Source organism: Zea mays, chromosome 4 (genome assembly GCF_902167145.1).
Source record: "Zea mays cultivar B73 chromosome 4, Zm-B73-REFERENCE-NAM-5.0, whole genome shotgun sequence".
Taxonomy (NCBI): domain Eukaryota; kingdom Viridiplantae; phylum Streptophyta; class Magnoliopsida; order Poales; family Poaceae; genus Zea; species Zea mays.
The window spans coordinates 206,145,434-206,168,117 of record NC_050099.1 but is presented as its reverse complement, the minus strand read 5'-3'; the positions used below and the strand labels follow the sequence as shown (position 1 = coordinate 206,168,117).

General features: G+C 46.0%; 1 protein-coding gene across 3 annotated transcripts; it reads right to left on the bottom strand.

The window, feature by feature from the left end:
• Positions 1 to 2,010: 2,010 nt before the first annotated feature.
• LOC103654508 (uncharacterized) lies at positions 2,011 to 3,398 on the bottom strand. Of its 3 annotated transcripts, XR_002268876.2 has the most exons (4): positions 2,995 to 3,394; positions 2,774 to 2,906; positions 2,610 to 2,681; positions 2,011 to 2,533 (listed from the first exon to the last, which is right to left on the bottom strand). XR_002268876.2 is itself a non-coding variant. In XM_008681337.3 (3 exons), exons 1-3 carry the CDS (start codon positions 3,313 to 3,315, stop codon positions 2,617 to 2,619), a joined length of 519 nt encoding a protein of 172 aa, XP_008679559.2. In that variant the 5' UTR covers positions 3,316 to 3,398; the 3' UTR covers positions 2,011 to 2,616. The 3 variants fall into 3 exon arrangements, 2 of the variants coding, with proteins under 2 accessions (XP_008679559.2, XP_008679558.2); XM_008681337.3 differs by having other exon boundaries at positions 2,011 to 2,681; positions 2,995 to 3,398; XM_008681336.3 differs by lacking the exon at positions 2,610 to 2,681 and having other exon boundaries at positions 2,011 to 2,393; positions 2,995 to 3,379.
• Between the last annotated feature and the right edge of the window lie 19,286 nt (positions 3,399 to 22,684).

The window sequence follows — 22,684 nt, the reverse complement described above, 5'->3', positions numbered from 1 at the left end:
ATCTAGCAACGTCTTTGGCACTAGATGACTTCGTCGAACTGGCCCCTTGGAGGGCAAATGTTGGGGCAAAAGCGAACACGCTACCCTTCGCTCGATACCTTCGTTGTCCCGCCGCACTGACAAAGACCACATCCACAGAACGCACCCGAGCAAGCTAGAGGCGTCGATCGGATGAAGACCAGCGCGCTCCCCCTTCGTCCTCTCTGTGGCAAGACGAAGGCTCTGTCAAAGTCTACTAGTCCCACGTCCTCACCGCGTTGGGAGGCCCAGGTGGGATTCGACCCACTGTAACGGGCCCCGCGCGGATAAGTGTATTACGGGCCGCGTTTGTAATAGCCTTTTCCGTAATGACAGTCTATAACCTCCTCTTGTGGGAATATTCTAGGGATAGACCGGGTACTCGAGGGCATAAACGTCTTTAACAAGGGATGGGTGGTCGCTCGAGTACCTATAAATACCCCCGTACAGTGCCCTTGAGATGTCAGATTAACAGAGCTATTGCCATCTCACGTTACACCTTTGCTTGTATTCTTTTCCACTTTCCCGTTGGATCTACTTGCCCAAGAGAGCAAGTTCCAACACTTGCCAAGGTGTTGGTGTCAACCATCCTGAAGATCCATCTCACAGAACTTTGCACTTGTTTTTATCCTTATGCTTTCTGTATGGAATTGCAACTTCTGGATATTATGTGGGGAACGTATCTAGTGCAAACCAACCCCTCCGTGCAACCGTGCAAACTTCTAATCTGGGCCACATGATGTTGATCCAAGGGACACAGGGGCATGGATAATTTTACACTTAACCACCCGCTGCTAATCACACTTTTCAAATCCCCCTCCCACCCCCCCTGCACGCCCCATTAGATCAACATCATGTGGTTCAGATTAGAAGTTTGCACGGGTGCATGGAGGGGTTGGTTTGCACCAGATACATTCCCTATTATGTGTTCTCTTAATACTTGTTAGGTTAAAGGATTATGAATCATGTTTTTTTATGTGTTGGACGTATTATGTTTGAAATATATGTGAATGCTAGAAAAAGTTGTCACTTTGTATGATTGTGAAATATATGCATTATGTTTTGGATGGTTGTGGGCCTCAATATATTTAGTGATGAATCAAAATATCATAATATGATTGCCACGCCATCTACCACACAAGTGTTTTTGTGACAATAAATTTTGTCATAGTTTATTTGACATGTCATCTGCCACGTCATCCATTTTATGACAAAATTTATTGTCACGAAGTTATGGCCACATCACCATCCACGTAAGCGTATTTATGACAAATATATTCGTCATAAAACTTTGCCACGTCACTTGCAATGTCATATCGCCACGTCATTAGCCACGTGGCAGCCGACCCATTGCTACACTTAATGACGTTTTCGCCTTATTTATGATGATTTGGAGCGTCATAGATTTAATGACGAAAACGGTGATCGTCATTAAATTTGTGACGTTTCTTAATTGTTCGTCACAAAAGTTGCTTTAACACGGCACTTCTGTGACGATAGTGTTTTTGTCATTAAGTCGTCACAAACACTTATGCTATGACAAAAATACCATTGTTTGTGATACAATCTAAATGTCATAGAAGGTCAAATGTGTTGTAGTGAACAGACTTCCAATTCGTTTTATAATGACTATAATGTCTTTCAACTTGAGTAGCATTGACCCCATATTGAATTGTCTGTTCAATGCCTCCGCACACTTGAAGTGGTTTTGTTTTTTAATCTTAAAACCAACATGTTGTTCTTTTATGAAGTCAGTAACCCAACCAAGCATAAACTTGCTTTGATCCTTATCCCACACAATGGTCTTCTCAATCTTATCTTTTCCTTTACTCATATATAAATTGATAAATGTACAAAATAACATGAAAAATAATATAAACAGAGTCGAAATACAGCCACTTAAAACCATAAAATAGGGTCTGAATACAACCACTTAAAACCACTTAAATACATAAGCATTGTCTGAATATATCCCCTTAAAACCATAAAATAGGGTCTAAATACAACCACTTCAAACCATTAAATAGGGTCTCAATACAACCACTTAAAAACATAAACATGGTCTGAATACAGCCACTTAAAACTATAAAATAGGATATGAAAACAACCACTTAAAACCATAAAATAGGGTCTAAATGCATGGTCTAAATTCAACCACTTTAAAACGTAAACATGGTCTGAAAACAACCACTTAAAACCATAAATAAGGTCTGAATGCAGTTACATGCAACAAGAAAAACATCAACTTTGGTTCCAATCGTCCCGCATTTGTTGAACTAGCTGATCGCACATGTTGGCCGCCCAAAGTTGATTATCTCTATTCATATCAACATGGTAATGATTGCTTCTTGGAAGACTTCCAAACCATGCCTCATCTTCATAAACATAAATATTAGTGACATCCTCTATTATGAAGTTGTGCAAAGCATATTCTTAAGATGGTACCGAACATCCCTCTATGGAGGTAATATGCTAGGTCATGCTGCACAACCCGCATCGGCTAGAAATAAATGACCTACAATTGGATTTAACTAAAATTAGCTAGTCACTTTACAAGCCAAAAAAGATATACTATGTGTCTTGTCTACTACCTTATTTTTAAGCTCGAGGGACATGACAATGCATTTTAGAGTACAAAGGAGTCATGAGTTGGTCCTTCCATCCTGCTAGCACATATGTGAACCTAAGACCAAAATCTACGATAGCTAACACATTCTGTGTTGTTGGATAGTGTTTTCGAAGAAGGGCGACCAACCTGAACCTGAAGTGAATCCGACCTGGATCGGAGCTGCATGCGACTCTGGCCAGCAAGCGACGAGACGAGAGATCGTCCTCGTCCGTCCAGGACTCCACCAGGTCAATCTCTGCTCTTCACCTGCTGCCTGCATCTGCATGCGTCATTCAGTCAGTTTTCACACTGAACCAACGACAGTCAGTTTTCACACTGAACCAAAATCACTGCATCTGCATGCTCACTGTACGCGGCCCGCACATGGCGCAGCCGTCGGCTCCAGCTGTTGTGCCCATGGCAGAGAGGCACCTTTTCTCATCTTTTTGCTTCCCGGCCGAAGGAAGGAGATCAGATCGTCGCGCTTTGGGGCTCGCTTTACCGTGTGAAACTGACGCGGCGAGGAGACCGCCATCATCAGGCAGAAAAGGAAAAGAAAAGAAAAGTAAAGTAAAGGTGCCCAGCGAGCTGGTGCCGTCTACACCGCCTTCGTTCGACAATGATAGGGGGCATGCTGTTACCAGCTTGTACCAAATTCTCTCTTTCTCTCTCTCAATCTTTGGCTTCATCTTTTCTCTCCCCCAAGGAGGTGAGTAAAAGAGCGAATGCTGCAGCAAAATTGGTGTAAATTTTACTGCTTCAATCAATTAGGAAAAAAGAAGTTTGAGCGCGCGCTCTCTCTCTCTCTAATATTAGTAACTTTGACAATTTCATGAACTAACCTTTACTCTAGGGTTGCATTTAAGTTATGTTAACTCCACATTTAAGATTAAGTGGTGGAGCAAAGACGGAACCCACCCTCGATCACCCCTCGTACTCATCAGTCACCAAGATTTCTGATACATGATAACCGGCGAAGGGAGACGAAAGCAAACTAGGGGGCTCAGATCGCACGGGCAGGGACCCAAGCAGCTAATTCAACGAAGACAACGCATCACAGAAGCGAAGCCCTACGGTGAGGATACGGGCGGACGAATGTGCGTCAACAAGCGAAGTTCCCCGACCGGTGGCAACCGAAGACCTTGCACTAACTCCCGGTGGGAAGTCAAACGACTTTGGTGCTTCGCCTAGAAGGACGTGTCCTTGTAAGCGAAGTCCAGGCCTCCTGCAAAGGGCCCACCTCCGACCGGGCGATGGTGGTCCCACTTGTAAACCTCTGAGGAGGGTAGAATACTTGGTGTGCTTAGGCTAGCAGGCATAACCGTACTTAGGCCTACCTGCCCCCAATTACCCTATAATTACACCCGACCTGTAGCTGGATGGGACACACATGACAAGACATTTGAGCTCTCCGCCATCTGTTTTGCCGTGCTATCTGTCACTTTCGCTCGCGAGTGCTTGGGCCCACTATCCCCAGTCCCAACATTTGGTGTCCATCGTGCTGGCTTCAAAGAACAGCCCACGATGGCTCCCAAGAAGAACACCAGGACCAACCTCTCCCTTGCTGACGAGGCCAAGAAGGCCACCTCCGCTAACGCCAGTGAGAAGGACAAGGTCACCTTCGTCGAACCCACTGAAAACCAAACATCACCCACCCACCAAAACCCTCTAACTCCTAAGGGTAGTCTCCGCACTTGCAGCTCAGAGACCCCTTCCCAATCATTCACCAACCCAAAAGCCAACCATACCAAGTTGTTGTTTGGCCTAATCTCTCCAAGAGCCTAGCCTTCGGCTCCAATCCACCCCAATATTAGTCACTTCCAAAAAAGCAACAAGCGCCCCTCCGATGAAAGTTCACATTGAGGAGGAGCTCCTCGAGGTCGAGGACTTTGGAATTAATGCCAAAGACCACATCCTCCTAAAGATCCTTCACATGAGAAAGATCCATCTATAGAGGCAGAAAGAAACCCTCGCAGCCAAGAAGCAGAGGAGCGAAGTCCAATTCATGATCAAGCAGCTAATCCAAGAAGAGCAAGAAAAAACAAAGGCAATGCAACAAAGTATCATAGACCAACAGTATGAAGATACCCCGCGCCAGCATTAACTCCAGATGGCCCAGCACCAGGATACTTGTCACACCCGGTTTTAGAAGGTAAAACGAATGCGAACCATGTACGTGCCAGGATCAGAAACTCACGTACACAGCGATTACATAATTGGACATCATCGCATAATGCTTGAAATAAATAGCGGAAAAGTACTTAATTACATCAAGATGTCAGAGACATCCACAGAGTCTAATACATAGCCATAATGTTCAACATAAATATCAAAGTGCGGAGAAACGAAACGTAGATGATAAGCCTACACAGGTAGCTGACTGGGGGTTTGCCACTAAAGTAAACTAAAACTCGTCGTATTCCTTGAACTCCTCGAAGTCCTCCATGTTGCCAGCATCACCTTCTGAGCACTTAGTACAATGGGGACAACCTGGGGTGGGGTGGTTTGTAAAGCAAGGGTGAGTACACATCAACGTACTCAGCAAATGTCATGTTTGGCTAAAGTGGACTAGTTGTATGTGGGGTTGAAGTTAAGCAGTTGCTTTTAGTTGGTCAAGTATTTATTATTAGTAGTAGAGCCAAGTTTTAGTAATAAACCAGTTATTACCCGAAAGTACTCCCTCAAAAGAGGAAATACTAGAGATCAGATTTATAACATCATTGTTAACCATCATCATAAGAATATCCAAAGTTCTTCTAATCAAAGAGGATCCCAAGGCTGCTCTTAACCATGAGCTCGACCGATATACTAGTTTCTAACACTCTCCAGAGGTTGCACACTTTACCCACGAGTCGTGATCCCTTTCCAGCCTGGGTTGTACAGACCCGATCTTCACTACCAAGGTGAATGGCCGGGGATACACTACGTAGCCTTTACAAAGACTCCCCTGGTGCATAGCTGCTCATTAGGTTTCGCCAGTCGTACAAACGCGGTACACCTCCCCAAGGTGGGTGACTAACAAAACCAAATCGAATGAACTTTGCACCCCCTTGGCAGAGCGAGCACTACGCCCTGACCCCCATTGATGGCCCTCCGGCAAAGCCATCTACACCCCCAGGTTCATCTAATTACTCAGCTAAGGGCGTCCCATTCCACCCTCATGGTTGCACTGTTATCCCGGGTGGTCACTCCACGAACAGGTCCTTACGGAGAGGTACTCAGGAAAATGGCCTGAGTCCCCTAGAGTGTCACAAGACCATCAACATAATCAAGATAATAGTATCGTATCATAAATGTTCACATCATGTTCATTGATTAAAGTTAAGGCAATAGCAAAATGCTAACCATGATAACCAAAAAGGTAAACAAGGATAAGGTAAATACAAACTAGTCAATCTTTAGGTTTAAATAATGTAATGCGGGACAGTAAATCATAAGGTATGTAGGACATAATAGGTCAGAGGACACTTGCCTTCATGTGGTTGCTGCTCAGGAAGGTCTCCAACAACACACTTAGAAACCTCGGACTGCTCGTTGTCCAAATAAAGCAAGCATGCATTCAATACATTTGGAAAGTACAAATGAACAGCACACCAAACATGTACAAACATAGGAATGCATCTTAAAACACAATAAGGAATAATGAGATCAAAGTATAACATGAATTATAACATAAACTAACCTTTTTAGAAATAGATTATTATTTCTCTAGGTATTACCCACAAATACATAACATAATCCAATTTATTTTATTGTGACCTAAAAATTAGGACAGAGATGAATTCATGTAATACATTATTAATCTCACAAGATTAAGCATGTTTTAATCTCTAGGGTTTTCCCTTTTTTATTTTATTAAATACACCAAATCTAAACATATACTAGTTAATAGTTATCCATAAAATTAGAAAGCACAGGGTGTAAATGGAACTAATTTATTTGAACAGAGAATAATACTATGAACATTTTGCAATTTGAATCACTAAATTTGGAGTTCATATGAAAAGATATGAAATAAACAAGTTTGGGAATTCAAAATATGAAATTAGGTCTAATTCTATGAATATTTAAAAGTCCAGGGTTCAATCTGCAAAAATACAGGGGCCTGCGCGCAAAAACTAGGGACGTCGGGTTGATTCTAAACAAACTGAGGGTCTCTTTCATAAAACTACCGCGCGAAGGGGTATCGGGTGATTCCAACCGTTAGATCAGGAACCGACGGTCGAGATTAGATCTGCGGCCAAGGGCGCGCGCGCACGGGCAGGCGAGCGCTGACAGGCGGGCCAAGGGCGTCAGTGGCTGAGGGGAAGGGCGCACTGACCGATCGGGCCCTAGGGCTGGATAAAAAGCTCGAGCTCGACGAGCTGGCTCGGGCTCGCAGCAGCTCGGCTCGACTCGAACCGGCTCGACGCTCAGAACGAGCCCGAGCCCGAGCCTATTTTTGTGGCTCGTGAAAAGAGCGAGCCAGCTCAGCTCGACTCGGTGCAGCTCGCGAGCTGGCTCGTGGCTCGACCCAACAACAATTTGTTACATAAAATCTTAATTAGCATATAATATTAGTACCGAGCAGACAATAATTTATGTTATTTGAGATCACTATACAAAAAATAATCTATTTTCTATATTATATTAGTGATATATCTATTTTACTAATTTAAAATATGTTATTTAAAATATTTTTAAGATTTTATATTATAATTTAGAGAACAGATTTACATTTATGGCTTGGCTCGGCGAGCCGGCTCACGAGCACGGAGCGAGCCGAGCCGCTTTTCCGAGCTCGCCAGATGGACGAGCTGAGCCGAGCTCGGCTCGTTGCGTGAGCGAGCTGCAGCGAGCCGAGCCTCGGCTCGGATCGTTTCCACCCCTATCGGGCCCAGCGCCAGGGGACACGAGCGCTGACAGGCGGGTCAGGGGCGCAGGGCGCGCGTGCGCGAAGCGGTATCCGCGATCTGGGTCGTGCGATTAAGATCAGACGGAGGGGATCAGACCGGGGGGTGAACGGTTGCGGGCGGCGCTGCTCCTCTCCGCGGCGGTGAAGTCACCGGAGTTGGGGCAGGCACGTGCTAAGGGGGGTTCCGGGGTCGCCGGAATTGGGCAGAGAGGGAGAGAATGTCACGACGAACTCAGTGGCGGGGAGAAGGCCACGAATCCGAGGGCAGAGAGGGGAGAACGGCAGGGAGAAGGCCTCGAGCGGGCCAGAGGAACTCCGGTGAAGGATTTCGGCCATGGGGAGGGGGCTTGAGGCGCGCTAAGGCCTAGGACAGCTTCAGCAGAGGGAGGGGTACCCTACGGACTAACATCGGGGCACTAGGACGGGCTAATTTGGCCGGTCACCACGCGGGCGCGGTGGACCGCCACGGCCGAACTCCGGCGAAGCCGAAATTGGCCGACCACAGAGCGCAATTGGGGAAACTGAGCACGAGTACAGGTGTCTCACCTCAGGGCGGAGCTCAGGGTAGCTTGGCGCGGTCTCCGGCGAAGCAGATGGCCGGGGAGGCAAGCACGGGTCTCCGACGAGCTCTGGCGGCGTGAGCAGAGCGCGAGCGATGGCGGGACTGCATGAAATGAGGCGGGGAAGTGAGTGCGGGCACAGGCGGGGGCTCAAAAGGAGTTGGGCGTGGGCAAAGCGACGTGGCCGAGGATCCCGGCGACGTGCACGAGTGCGCACTCGCTGGTCCACGGCGGGCGCGGGGATGGCGAAGTTGACAGGGAAGGCCCACGGCACAGAGAGAGAGAGAGAGAAGGGGTGCGGGGGCAACGGCTCAGCGCCTGGCAGAACGAGCTCGTGAGACAAACAAAGAAGAGGGGCGCGCGAGCGAAGCAACTGGCACCGACAGGTCAGCCCCACTAGGCAGCGAGCGAGAGGGAGGGAAGGGAAGGGAGCGCAGGACAGACTGCCGCTGACAGACGGGACCCGCCTGTCAGGGGCGGCAGGCGCGCGGGCGCGCGACCTAGCTGGGCCGAGCTGGGCTGGTTTGGGCCAGAATGGCTTTTCCTTTTTCCTGAATTTCCTAATTCCTTTTCTATTTCTTTTCTCTAGGATTTTCAATTCCAAATTCAAATTAGGTTTCAAATTCAAACTAATTCAAATATGTGCAACAATTCAAAGAATATTTAAGCTCAGCATGATGCAACATGTCATAACCCATAGTGTTTTGGCAAAAATTAATAATTAACCTCCACTAACTTAAGCTAATTCTACTTAAAAGGAAGAGAGAGAGAGAGAGAATCTAGATATGGATAGAACTAGAGAGAGAAGAGTAACATATGAATTTAGGTGATAATTAGAAAGAAATTTTATATCCCCAAATTCAGGGTGTTACAATACTGATCAACCATTTAGACTAGTCTAGATGCTAGACCCCTTTCAAGGTTTCAATTTCCTAGATGAGTGAAGCCCCCTCTCCGCAAGATTGCATTGCAGGCAACACCATGGCCTCATAGCTACCGTGCAGGCACCTATCCCTAATACAATGGTAGCATGAACCCCTCCCAATATATGTTGAGTTATCAGGTCACCATCGCATCTTCTGGGGGAGACGACAACACCATGGCAAAGTCATTCATCATAGCCCTCGAAGGCCCAACCCTTACATGGTACTCAAGGCTGTCTCTCCTCTCAATCGACTTCTAGAGGGCCCTCCACGATAAATTCCTACTGAATTTCCAAGGCTACATGCCTAAAATTGACGTCCTCGCGGAGTTGTCTCTATGCAGACGGCAAGAGAAAGAGATCCTTCAGGACTACTATAGAAGATTTCTCCTCCTGAAGTCCTAGCTGTTGGGGGCCTTCGTCTTTCGAAGGTCCTCAAAAATACGGCTAACCATTTGTTTTCAGTATGTTACTAAGTATTACTTGAGCTTCATTATAAAAAAGCTTCGACATAGATCAATGGAAGTGCAACGAAGAAAGCTTCGTTACGTGACGCAGAAGTGGACGTGGGGAGAAGGTGTTGTTCAAGCTGCTAAGTGCAAATGATAAACTTGTCCCTTTGACATTTGTAAACCTTGTATGTAATCTTTGAGGGTATTAATGTAATATCATACGAAGCTGTATGATTGCCTATAAATAGGTGAACAGTACCCCCATACTGTTCACTCTAGATTGTAATTGCATTCACGCCTTTACCTTCAAGCAAGCCGAAGGTATCAATGTAATGTGTCTCTTGATATTATTTGTACATTCAATAGGAAATGAATAAATGGCATGATATTACATTTGTAATTATGTTTTTATATTTTTGAATGATGAAGACCTATTCTTCATGACCTTCGTCCGAGATTCGTTATACCTGAAGGGGGATAATGCTTCGAGGGACGAAGGTCTTCAACGTTTAACAAATATGTTGCCTTGTTCTTGATTCACAGCAATCGAAAACAAGTGACCAACATTGGTGCCCACCTCTGATGAACTCAAACAACCACCTTCATCAAGAGAACTCATACAGCCACCTTCGTCATGCCACCGAAGAAGACAACGGTGCCAGGGGCTGCCCTTGCACCCCTGGCCACCAATCAAGATGGGCTCCTTCTAAGGGAGGCCCGAAGCCAGAAGAGGAAAGCTATTAGCCTAACACCACAGGACGAAGAGTTGGATCAAGAAATCAGGGATCCAGAAGCTATTCATCAACAAGTGGAGAGAAGAAGGGAGAAAATGCTTCGGTTGGCTAAGCTCCAGAAAAAGATTAATGAAGCAGCCGAAGAGATGCGACACATCACACAAGACAACGAACAAGGGCATAAGCCACAACAGAGAGAGCTTCATCAAGAAAGCCCTAGCCATGATGACATATGGTATGACGACTTTCATCATGATAACATTGCTTTTAATGATGCTTCCCCCTAGCTATAGAATTGTAGGCTACCCCATGGCCACCTTCATACAAACCACCCTAGCTTCCCATGTATGATGGGCACTTGGACGCGAAGCAATTTCTCATGAGCTACGAAGCAACCATATCATCATATGGTGGCAACACCTCTGGCATGGCAAAATCCTTCTTCATGGCAGTCGGAAGTGTTGCTCAAATCTAGTATTCTTCTCTTAGGCCAAGAACAATCACATCATGGCAAAAGTTGAAGGATATGTTAGTCACCAGCTTTCAGGGGTTTCAGGCAAAGTCAGTGACTGCTCAAGCCTTACTTCAGTGCACACAGGACCACGAGGAATATCTGCAGACATACGTCCGAAGGTTTCTGTGTCTTAGAGCTTAGGCGCCAACAGTGCCAAATGAGATTGTCATTGAAGCCATGATCAAGGGACTTCGTTCAGGACCAACATCATAATATTTCGCCAGAAAGCCCCCACAAACCCTGAAGAAGATTCTCCAGAAGATGGAGTACATCAGAGTCGACAACGATTTTCGACAAAGAAGGGAGGAAGCTTACAGATATTCTGAGACAGCCAAGGGCTTCGGAGAAAGGCTCCACCCAAGGCATGTCAGAACAATACACAATCCTAATCAAACCGAAGATAGAGACAATCACAACCAAGGGCACCAGCACAGTTCCCACTCAACTGGGACGCAACGAAGCTCCTTCAGACCGCTAGCCCCAAGAGGCAGAGGGGTGAAAGGGAAATGTGCCCTTGGACCATTTCTATAAATGTTTTGGTGATTAGATGCCCAACACATATTGTTTTGGTTGATATGGGCTAAGTGTCAAAGAGATGCAAATCAAGAATCAAGGTATGACTCTAGCGTTAGTGAATTGTTTTTTATACTAACATATTCCTCTAAGTGCTAGGAACCTTGTCAAATCAAATGAAATTGGATTGGAGAAGTTTGGCTTCGCCCAGCCAAACTTGCACTAGCCTACGGTTGCACCGGACTGTCCGATGTACACCGGACAGTGACCGGTGCCTAGGCTAGCATGCTCGATGAACTCGCTGCTCTCGGGAAAAGTTGGGGTAGTCACGACTACAATTCACCGGACTGTTCGGTGTGCCAACGGTCGGTAGCGCAATCAGCGGGCGACGCGTGGACTTCGCCAACGTCACCAGGCCGCACCGGACTGTCCAGTGTGCCACTGGACTGTCCGGTGTGCCAAGGGGGTCATGGCTGCAACGGTTAGCTTCACAAGAAAAGGAAGGAAATCGCGCACTGGTCATTGTCCGGTGCACACCGGTGGTGCACCGGACTGTCTGGTGCGCCCACAGACAGAAGGCAACTATGGCCTTCCAAATGGAGCACCAACGGCTCCTAGCTACCTTGGGGCTATCAAAGGACCCTAAGATGCATGGAACAGTACACCAAGCCTCCATTGAACATCCTAAGACGTCTAGACTCCGCAAGCACGCATTGATGCATTGTGTTTGAGATTTGAGCACATGTTTGAGCTGTGAACTTGCTGCGCTGTGTTTTGTGCTCATTTCTTGACTAGTGTGCGTGTCTTTGCTGCAACTCTATCTCTTGCATGTGTTTCTATTCCCTCCCTTACTCTTGTGGTTTAATTGTGATCAATCTCGTAAGGGTGAGAGGCTCCAACTTGTGGAGATTCCTCACAAAGGGAATAGTAGAGAAAAGGAAGAAAATTGTGGTACTCAAGTTTGATCTGTGGATCACTTGAAAGGGATTGAGTGCAATCCTTGATCGAAGGATGTCACCACAACGTGGAATAGGCATTGGCCAAACCACGGGATCACTTGCACTATTGTTCCTAAGTTCAATACACATTCTAAAGGAACAATCAAGTGAATAGTTCTCTCCCTCTCTATTTATAGCACCTTGGTTTTGACTTCACTAACATTTTATAAACCAAGTTTGTGTTGTTTAGTCTTGATTTTTATAGGATCACCTATTCACCCCCCTCCTCTAGGTGCTCTCAATTGGTATCGGAGCCGTACTCTTCATTCAGGGACTAACCCCCCAAAGAGATGGATCCTAAAGGTAAGGGGATTGTGATCAATGATAAGAAAAAGGAGACCCTCTACGTTGACGAGCCAAAAGGTGACAAGCCCACTGACTTAGGCTCGAGTCACAAGAAAAAGGATGGGAAGAAATAGGGGCGCATTAAGAAGATCATCTACTACGACATCGATGCCTCCTCCTCTTCACCAAGGGACGACGACGACGAAGACTCTTCATCGAAAAAGAAAATGGTTAATCAGAACTAAAGCATTAGTCTTCACAATATGTTGTGAAGACTTTAGGTTGCTACGAGACTCGCTTCTATTCGTAGCAATACATACAACCAAGCAAATAATTGATATGGTAACATTACACCAAAGCATATAAACAAACAACTTAAGAATGTTCTACATGTTGCTACGAGATCGTAGGTTCAAGAACGACTAAAATCGGAGTTATAGTTATGAACATTTGATTTTCTGAAGTCCTTAGGCAATTACACAATAGAAATATATTCTATGTTGACCATGTGAGAAGAATATAACTATTTCAACTTTAATTTAGGTTATAACATGGTTAGAGATCATCTGCTAGCCAACTTATAATTATAGTCAGATTACTTTGATAAAAAGATTAATCTACTATATATAGGGTAAATAAATATCTAACTATAAAAGTATGTGATATGACAAAATAATGTTTTTCACTGTGTAGTTAATTTTATTACGAATCTAACGCAATTTAAATGGGTCAAATCAGAGTTAAAATGTGGGAGATACAAATTAAACAAGTTTTAGTAGTTATTTTCATATTAAAATTGATTTCCAAAATAACTTGCCAATATTTCATCATTGTTGGACGTTGGCTTCAATTTATTAAACATTCAGGGGTTATCACGTAGTTTTTTAGGACCCAACAGTGATGATTCTTATACATGGGTGAAGTGCGGGTTGATTATCTATAAACTCACGGTCCCTTTTGTAAGATAGAGCAACTGAAGGGATATCACTATGCTTGAGCCATCCGATCTAATCCCAACAGCCATGATTAGATCGGGTGTTTTAAGTGAACCAGTATGATGTATGGATCTCTATTTAATGAAACACGGATCTAATCCTGATTGCTGGATATGGATCCAATGGCTACGACTTAAAATGGTTGAAGAGTTGTCCTAACTCTGATCTCACCCATTGGTGCTAGATCTAACGGTCATCGCTCCTCCTTCTCCCCCGACGCCATTCGAGTGGTGCTACACAGGACCCCACAACGGCGAACTCGTCGGCACAAACCCCCCTGGTGTGTGGTTTCCACCATGGATAGCCCCCACACGAAGCAGAGAGAATAGTGAACAATAAGAGGAAGGTCTTACCGATAGTGAAGAAGGCGGTAACATTGGTCACGACGCAATGCAGCCCGACAGCGAAGCCTCATCTCCGACGAGCGATTGTAGGTGTTCCGGTGGATTGCTTCACCTGGGGAGGCCGCCGACAGCTTTGGTAGACGTATGAGATCACCCGTGACTCCCCACTAGACTTCGGGGCCCTGTATGCGCGGGGCGTCGGCGGTGGCCATACATCTCTCTCCCCTATTTCTATCTCAACGGTTGCTCTGGGTCGGCGTGGTTATCTTGGCTAGACGAGATGACGCTCGGGGGAGGACTGACTTATATAGCCATGAATGGACGATGTCTAGATCATGAAGGCGTGTGTTGTTACCGACGTCCGCGCGGAATTCGTGGAGGAGTCCCTATCCTCCAGAGGAGTTGAGTCTGACACCCTGGACCCACCTGCCATTCGTAGGCACCTAATGCATGGAACGAGAGCGAAGTGGCAAGGGTCTAGGTCCACCTAATAGCGGCTCCAAGCGAGCAAGAGAGCGCGGTTTGGAGGGAAGAATTGGCCTGACGACCGAGCCCCAAATGCCAGCGACACACATCGGTATGCGGCGTGGCTGAAAATGGCACCGGGGTCCATATGTCAGCGCCACTAGGAATAAAAGAAAAGGGGAGAGATGGCGTGTGCCGTGCGGTGGCATACTGGGCCGGCGCCAGGGGTCAACTAGGTCGAGGGCAGGGAAAAGGGCCCAAGGCGCATAGTAAAGCACTTTTCTTTTTCCTTTTCATCTTTCAAGTTTTGTTTTCTATTTCAACTTGAAATTTAATTCAAATTTAAACCTTCAATTTAAAAATGCAACAAACCAAAACTCCAATATGTCATACAGAAATATTTTATTTATTATTAATATATTTACTTATTCATTAATCTTTTAGACTACATAATTCTTGGAAGGAATAATTCACTCACTTTAACAAAATAGATAAAAAAGAAAGATCTTCTTGTTATTTCTTTTGTAAATATCCAAATCATAGTTTCAAGATTTAACTATAGTTTTGAATAGTTAGAATATAATGTTACCATTCATTTATTTTAGGAGAATAGTTTCAAAGAAAATTCCTATTAAGAGATATTTTAATCGAATTGGAGACCTTTTTATAAATCTCGCCATAGGATTTCAGGTGTTACATTCCTAAAAAACAATCTACATAATATTGCCTACAAAAAAACATGTTACTGTTGTAGAGGTATTGGGTTTTGATCTACCCAATATAGACTTTCGAAGAAGTCTATATGGGATGAATCAACAGGGATGGTGGGAATTACAATCTAGACCGACTGAGATTCAGCTCAATGAAGACTAGGACATGTTCGTCTGGTCACCTACAAAAGGGGGTATTTTTTCAGTAAGGTCTATGTATGATTGCCTATTGAACCTCAATCTTATTCATGTGCTTAAATATTATTGGAAAATCAAAATCCCAATAAAGATAAGAATTTTCATATGGTATGTGTATAAGGGTGTAGTTCTTACAAAAGACAATAGAAAAACGTAGGTGGAAGGTGAGTATGAAATGATGTTTTTGTAATTGCAATGAAATTATTGATCATCTGTTCTTCCGGTGTAACTTTGCTAGATTTATTTGGTGAATTGTTGAGATAGTGTATGGTCTCAAAGCTCCCCAAAATGTATCACATTTTTTGGACATTGGTTGGGTGGAGTGAAACTAGATACTAAGAAACAATTTAAGGTAGGAGCTGCCGCTATTGTGTAGGCAATATGGACTAGTCGAAATGATGTTATTTTTAACAATGCGATTGTTATATCACTAATGCAGGTAATTTACAAGAGCACTTATTGGATTCGGTTTTGGAGCGTACTGCAGAAGAAGGAGCAATTGCTGCTAAAGGATGCTTCAATGCAGCTAGAGATAATTACGATGGACATCTTCGCTTAGGATGGATGGAAGTTTAGCAATAGATTAGAAGTTTAGTCATTTATTTGTTGCTTTTCTAGTATCGAACTTTTGTAGGTTATTTGAGCAGGCCATATATAAACTTTGTACTTTTAGAGGCCGGAACTATTGTTTCATTTCCGATGAAACAAATTTCCCTTAGGTCCCGTTTGTTTCGTTGGAATTGAATTCCATTTTAATAATTATAATTTAGACAAAACTAATTAAGTTCATATATTTATACTAGGTGTGTGCCCGTGCGTTACAACGGGAGTATGCTAGGATGAGCATCGACACATATCTAATCGGATATTATATTTCCTTGGGAGTCTGGAGAAAGTTTGCTCAGAAGCCAAATATGTTAAGACCTGAGCATGTGTTACCCTTGTGCCCCATCAGCACACTGTTCTGTGCTTGTATGAGTCTTGTTAATTTGCATGCCTCGTGCATAGTCTCTCATGTCTCGGTAGTAGTATCAGATTTCTTCAACCGTGGTCAAACCAACTGAAAGATTACAGAACAGTGGGAAAACGAACTCACTATAAGTCGAGATCTTTTTGTTCTACACTTCTCCTTTACATGAGCAACATATATATTATCTTATCAGCAGCTCTTACCACAGCATGCTATCCAGAGTTCCAGACAGCAACTCCAATAGAAATTTCAAATCCAAGAACAACAACCAGTGTAATGAGATATCTGCTCTTGTAAAACTGACAATACAAACTATTAAGGACAAATCTTCAAGACCTCCAGCTTTAATTCTCAAGAAATTAATAGATAAAAATATATATTAAACTTACACCAGACCTCCAACACTAACAATTTTCTCTAGTTTAAAAATCAGAGAATCTTCTAGCATCACACTCATGAGTGTACATTGATCATGAACGTCAATGTATATTAAATCAAGTTTAGTGGGACCTACTGCTATTGTCAAGTTGCTTCTCATTCCAACTAAACTAAGAACTTAATGAAGCTTAAAAAAAGAAGGGCTATGGGATCTCGATAGTGGATTGTTACAGGAACATATAAAGACATAAGGATTGATGCTTACTGCAACAATTAGTCCCACAGTTTGATACACAAGAGTGATCCCCAATCCAGCATCTTGGTCAAGTAAATTGACGATGAGGAAGAAAAATGAGTGCCAATAAAAAGGAGATCAGTAAAATGGAAGGTGACTGGCACAGTTCCTTGAGAATTGCAGGGTTAGAGTTCATACTTGTTGCAACTCATATGGATAAAAGTTTTAACATTTTTTTATTTATCGTTGCCAATTTAGCTTCTAATATTTGCGCCTTTTGCATTACATAATGACAAAGTGTATTCTTCAACCAAACTCCCAGTTGAGTTCAACTTGCCAGCTAGCTGGATCAACAGTAAGGTTGCACCAGAACCCCATCTGTAAGACAACCATGCTCATAACTGAACTAAGTCATTTGTCATGTGGCAACAATGAACAAAGAAGTCTTACCATGGTCTCACTTCCTTTTCAGGATGTGGTTTGTTCAGCATGCGCTGAAGCTGAAACAACACGCAATTTCCTTGTAGAAAAAACCATGTGCATCATGGATTTGGCAATTAGAGATGGATCGGAGTGAGCAAATTATTGGGGCATACCTTTAGGAGCTCTCAAGGTTGTCACTGAAGACGGAGACAAGGTTGGGTACTTGGGTGTGACTCCGCTCTTGCCGACTTGCTGCTACTTGAGCTTCTTGCCGAGGCCGTGCGCGTAGGAGGCCAGCTCCTTCACGCTCAGCTTCGGCCGCGGCAACCGCGGGAGAACGACCGACCTGGGCGCCTCCGCCTCAGCCTCAGGCCCTCAGCCACAGATTCCTCCTCTATAGACTCCTCCGCGTCTGGCACGTCTATAACCTCTGTGACGGCTGCGGAAGCGGAACCGTTGTCCAGGGACGAGAAAAAACGATGGGGTGTGAAGATACGGAGGCGAGGGGGCGGGAGATGGGAGGAAGGTACAGAGCGGAGGTGGTAGGTGAGATAGGCGAGACTGTGAGAGGAAGGCGGAGGATTACCGCCACCGCCATGGTCGCTCGACGGGATGCCACGGAGGCAGGTGATAGCAACCGAACTACCGTACCGAAGAGGCAGGACTCTGCCCACCCACCAGCCAGACTGAGCTTGCATTCTAACTCCTACCAGGAATTTGTAATTTTTCTTCAACGTTGTGAGATTGTAGCGAAGTGTATTGACAAACTAATGAGCACCAGACTTACACCTAGGCACGCCGAACGATTCGATCACGGCGGCAGACACAGGCGGGGGGGCGGGGGCACACGAAGGCGGTAGGGGCGGGCACGAGGATCCTTGGTAGGTGGTGTCGAGGGCACGGCGGCGAAAATGGTGAAGGCGCGGCGTGACAATCCTAGGAGGCGGAGGCGCAATACGAAAATCCACCGTTCAGCAGAGCAGCGGCGACATTCCTTGCCCCCCTCTGATTTACCACCATTCAGCAGCTCCCCTCTCCTTCCCCAACACTCCAAGCTAGTCCAAGAGTCGAGCAGCAGAGAGGGAAAGCGAATCCCCTCATGTCCTCCTCCCGGCCACCCCCACTCTTCAATGCTCTCCCCGTCCCCTCCGCCATGGACGCCGCCACCCTCTCCGTCATCCTGCTTACCGCCACCGCCACCACCCTCGCCTGCGGGGCCACGCACCCGCCGGACCAGGCGGTGCTGGAGGACCTTCGGAAATTGCTGACGAACCCGGACGCGCTGGGGTGGCCCGACGATGGGGACGCGTGCGCGTGGCCGCAAGTCTCCTGCGACCACACCGGCTGCGTCGACAACCTCGACCTCAAGAACGCTGGCCTGGCAGGGACGCTTCCGCCGTCGCTCCCCATGCTCGCAGCGCTGCACGACCTCAGCCTCCATGGGAACAGCCTCTCTGGCGCGCTCCCGTCCTTCCGGGGCATGGCGTCCCTCCAGCGTGCCTTCCTCAACGACAACGACTTCGACGCCATCCCGCTCGACTTCTTCGATGCCCTCGCCGACCTGCTCGAGATCTCGCTTGCCAACAACCCGCGCCTCAACGACATGCCCATGGGGGGAGCGTGTCGGGGATCGCGAGAGGGACTGGGTAGCGCCGGGCGGGGGCTGCGCCGTGGATGGCGAGCAGGACTGGGGGCGGGGCACGATGGCGTTCGCGGGCGGGCGGGTAGGGAGGCGGGGGCAGTCTACACTCCTCTCTTAATCTGTACTAACTATTAAGGGGGCAGTGTAGACTGCCCCCGCCTGCGATCCCACCCGCATGCGATCCCTCGCCGCGAAACCAACCCGCGCCTCCCTCGCCGCGAATCCCTCGGCTCACGCCTCCTTCGTCGCGAATCCCAACGCCTCCCTCGCGCAACCCCCACCTACCCGCAAGACCTGAGCAAGCCGCGTACCACGCGCGCACCGCCGGCGCAACCGTGCCCGCCTACCACGCGAGTGCTCCAAATCCCCGCCTCCCCCTGCGCATGCCCCATGCAACCCCGCAATCCCAAACCCTCCCCTCCTCCTCCCCCTGCGCCCCCACTGTCACCGGGCCATGGCAGCCTCCTCCTCACGTGGCGCCGCCGCCGCTGCCGCTGATGATGACGACGAGCCCTACCTCCTGGGCTTCATCATCTCCAACATATACGCTACTACCGCGGCAAGGTCACCGGCCGCGAGACCGTCGACCTGGTCCGCCAGCCGCTCAACCGGTACGACAACAACGCCATCGCCGTCTTTAACGCCCGCAACGACCAGGTCGGCCACCTCCCAAGCGCCCTCGCGGTAGTGCTCGCCCCGCTCCTCGACTTACACCTCCTCGCCCCCACCCCGCCCCCTAGTGCCTAGATCGGCATTCCACGAGGCCGCGACTGGTGGATACGTTCCATCCGGTGCCCAGATCCGTGTTCTACAAGGCCGCCGCTAGTGGAGACGCTCCCCAACCCGGTGCGCAGATCAGCCGTTGATGGAGAAGCTCTTGGCGTCTCTGGAGGCGTCATTGGAGGACCACGCGGGCCTCCTCGCCGCCGTGGCGCAGGCCGACGTAGTGGTCACGGCCATGTCCGGGGCGCACATCCGCAACCACAATCTCTCCTTTTGTTGTTCCATTTTTTGCAGCGCACATCTGTCACGTTTTCTAGGGAGCCAGCTCCTCGAAATTCTAGGGTGCCCGGTGCCGCTGGAAACCGAGTGAAGCCAGCAGCCGTCGCCGAGGAGGGTGCCACTGCCACTGCGTCGTAGTCTCTGGTAAGATCCTCGTGTCCTGATCGTCCTGGTGCTGTCTGGCTTTCCATTATGCTTGTTTGCCCTTGAAGCGTTTGATGCAATGCCTCAACCCACTATGCGCTGAGGGGCTATCGCCTGTCGGTATACCAAATTTAGATGCTTGTTTCTGATCCAACAATCTAACACAATGGAATGACTTAGTTTTCTTATAATGAAGAAACAAGCTAAGATTTTGTGGTTGCGTTTAATTTGTGTTGCTTTTCCTACTACTTACCTGGTAAGCTATTATATTCTCTACTTGGTTCTCCATGTAGGCCGCCGCTGGTGGAGACGCTCCCCAACCTGGTGCGCAAATCAGCCGCCGATGGAGAAGCTCTTGGCGTCTCTGGAGGCGTCGTTGGAGGACCACGCGGGCCTCCTTGATGCCGTGGCGCAGGCCGACGTGGTGGTCACGACCGACGTGCTAAGATTTTACTAATTTGTGTGTGTCGTCTCTGTTTGCAGGAGAGGTGAGAGAGGGTGGAGAAAGGATAGGATTCAAGGTTCCGTACTAGCACATAGCAACTGTAGACTTCACTGATAAATCCTTGTTTACTTTTCATGATGGTAGGAATGCTTGGAACGGTTTCAGCTGCTATCGTTGCAGTAACTATTGGATTGCCAATGAGTTCTGTTGTACTTTGCTTGATGGGAATCTTAACAGCAGTCGCCATTGCTGATGTAACAATAGATGCTTCAATCGCAAAGAATAGTATTGATAAGCCGACGCTGGCTCCAGACATGCAGAGCCTCTGTGCATTCTCATCATCTCTAGGTGCACTTGTTGGGTATGCTACAAGTGGATTATTTGTCCATCATCTTGGAGCACAGGTCAGTTTCTATCTAAATGCTCTATTTTGCTAGGTTTCATCCATGTCTGTTGGTTAAGTGAGAAGTTGTATGTTGGATGACTTTTGGCTCAATGTAGGGTGCATTAGGTGTTATGGCTATACCTCCTACCACAGTAGTTTTCCTTGGATTTTTCATATATGAGCTGAAAACACATCGACATAATTTTAAAGAGAAGGTATGTTGATCAGGCGATCTTTCACCATTTAGTTATGATCATATTACCTCCTCATCTTATCAAACATGATGTTCTATCTGGGACCATCTCATGCGGCTTGGTTTGTGCAAGCTGAATCCTGATTTCTACATTATTCTTCCAGAATACTATCCTAGCAAAATTTTAGAATAAAATAACTTTGGTGCTTCAGAAATTGAAATTATTCCGGTAAATCTTTAAATAAATTAATGGTTTCTCTGTTGAACCAGAAGTGAACCTAGCGAGTTAACTGAAGAGAGTGATGATGCTTATGTGTGTGGATGGGCGAGTGGCGACAAGAATCCATGTGTTGCTCCCACCTCGTTAGCGCTGGCTCGAGACATGCAGAGCCTCTGTGCATTCTCATCATCTCTAGGTGCACTTGTTGGGTATGCTACAAGTGGATTATTTGTCCATCATCTTGGAGCATAGGTCAGTTTCTGTCTAAATGCTCTATTTTGCTAGGTTTCATCCATGTCTGTTGGTTCAGTGAGAATTTGTATGTTGGATGACTTTTGGCTCAATGTAGGGTGCGTTAGGTGTTATGGCTATACCTCCTACCACAGTAGTTTTCCTTGGATTTTTCATATATGAGCTTAAAACACATCAGCTTGGTCTGTGTTATTTTCACCGTTTTGACATATGAAGCAACCATTGAACAAACTTTAGCTTTGTGACGTATTGAGGCTGACAAACAACATATATAACTTACCGTAACCTCTCTATTCACGTGAAAAAACTAGATTGGAATTCAGAAGATCACATCATAGTTGCTCTTGCTACTATAATTTTTATGATACTACAAATACATATGATTGGTAGTTCAGCAATTGCACCAACTGGTAGTTCATTTACATATATTCAGTCATGCATGATCATGGCTTTGCCAACGATGTTATTAAAAGAATCTCATTTTGAACATGAGGAAGTGGAGTTGTTTTTGCATGAAGATGATTTCTCGGATAATTTATAAATGTAGTTCAGATTTAAAAGAATTCATCCATATTACCATGTTCTAATAAGAAACCACTGAAATATGATTTTCTAACCAAACCTGGTAGTTTCTTTCTTTTCTATTATTTTTGCATAGAATAAATCTAATGAAATGATCATTAGCAGGACATAAATCATCCTAAGGTCATCTTCACAAGTGAGCAATCTAGAGCTTGAAAAATGTCAGCTCCGAAATTCAGGAATTCCTACCAGCAAGTAAGGAGAGGGCATGTTTTCACTAACATTCTTGATTCGCCTATATTTTCCATGTCCTGATCCTGTTAGTGAATTTTTGTGTATTTTTTTATTGGACTTGACCATGTAACTTCGCTCAGTTGATTTTGAGTCTCACTTAGAAGATACTAGATTAGACATTTCTGTTACATTATCAAGTCCTGCTTGTAAATTAGACAAGCTATTTTGAGTCTGAGAGCACCTAGAGGGGGGGGGGTGAATAGGTGATCCTGTGAAACTTAAACTTATAGCCACAAAAACTTGTTAAGTGTTAGCACAATAATCGCCAAGTGGCTAGAGAGAAGGTCTTGCACAATACGATAATCACAAAGAATTCAACACAGAGAAGACACAGTGATTTATCCCGTGGTTCGGCCAAGTACAAAACTT

Coding starts and splice junctions, on each gene's coding strand:
- LOC103654508 (XM_008681336.3), bottom strand. CDS start 3,315: ATGAAGCCAAAGATTGAGAGAGAGAAAGAGAGAATTTGGTACAAGCTG. Junction 2,907..2,994: donor CCATGTGCGGGCCGCGTACA/GTGAGCATGCAG, acceptor TGACGCATGCAG/ATGCAGGCAGCAGGTGAAGA. Junction 2,394..2,773: donor CGGATTCACTTCAGGTTCAG/GTTGGTCGCCCT, acceptor ATGTTTATGAAG/ATGAGGCATGGTTTGGAAGT.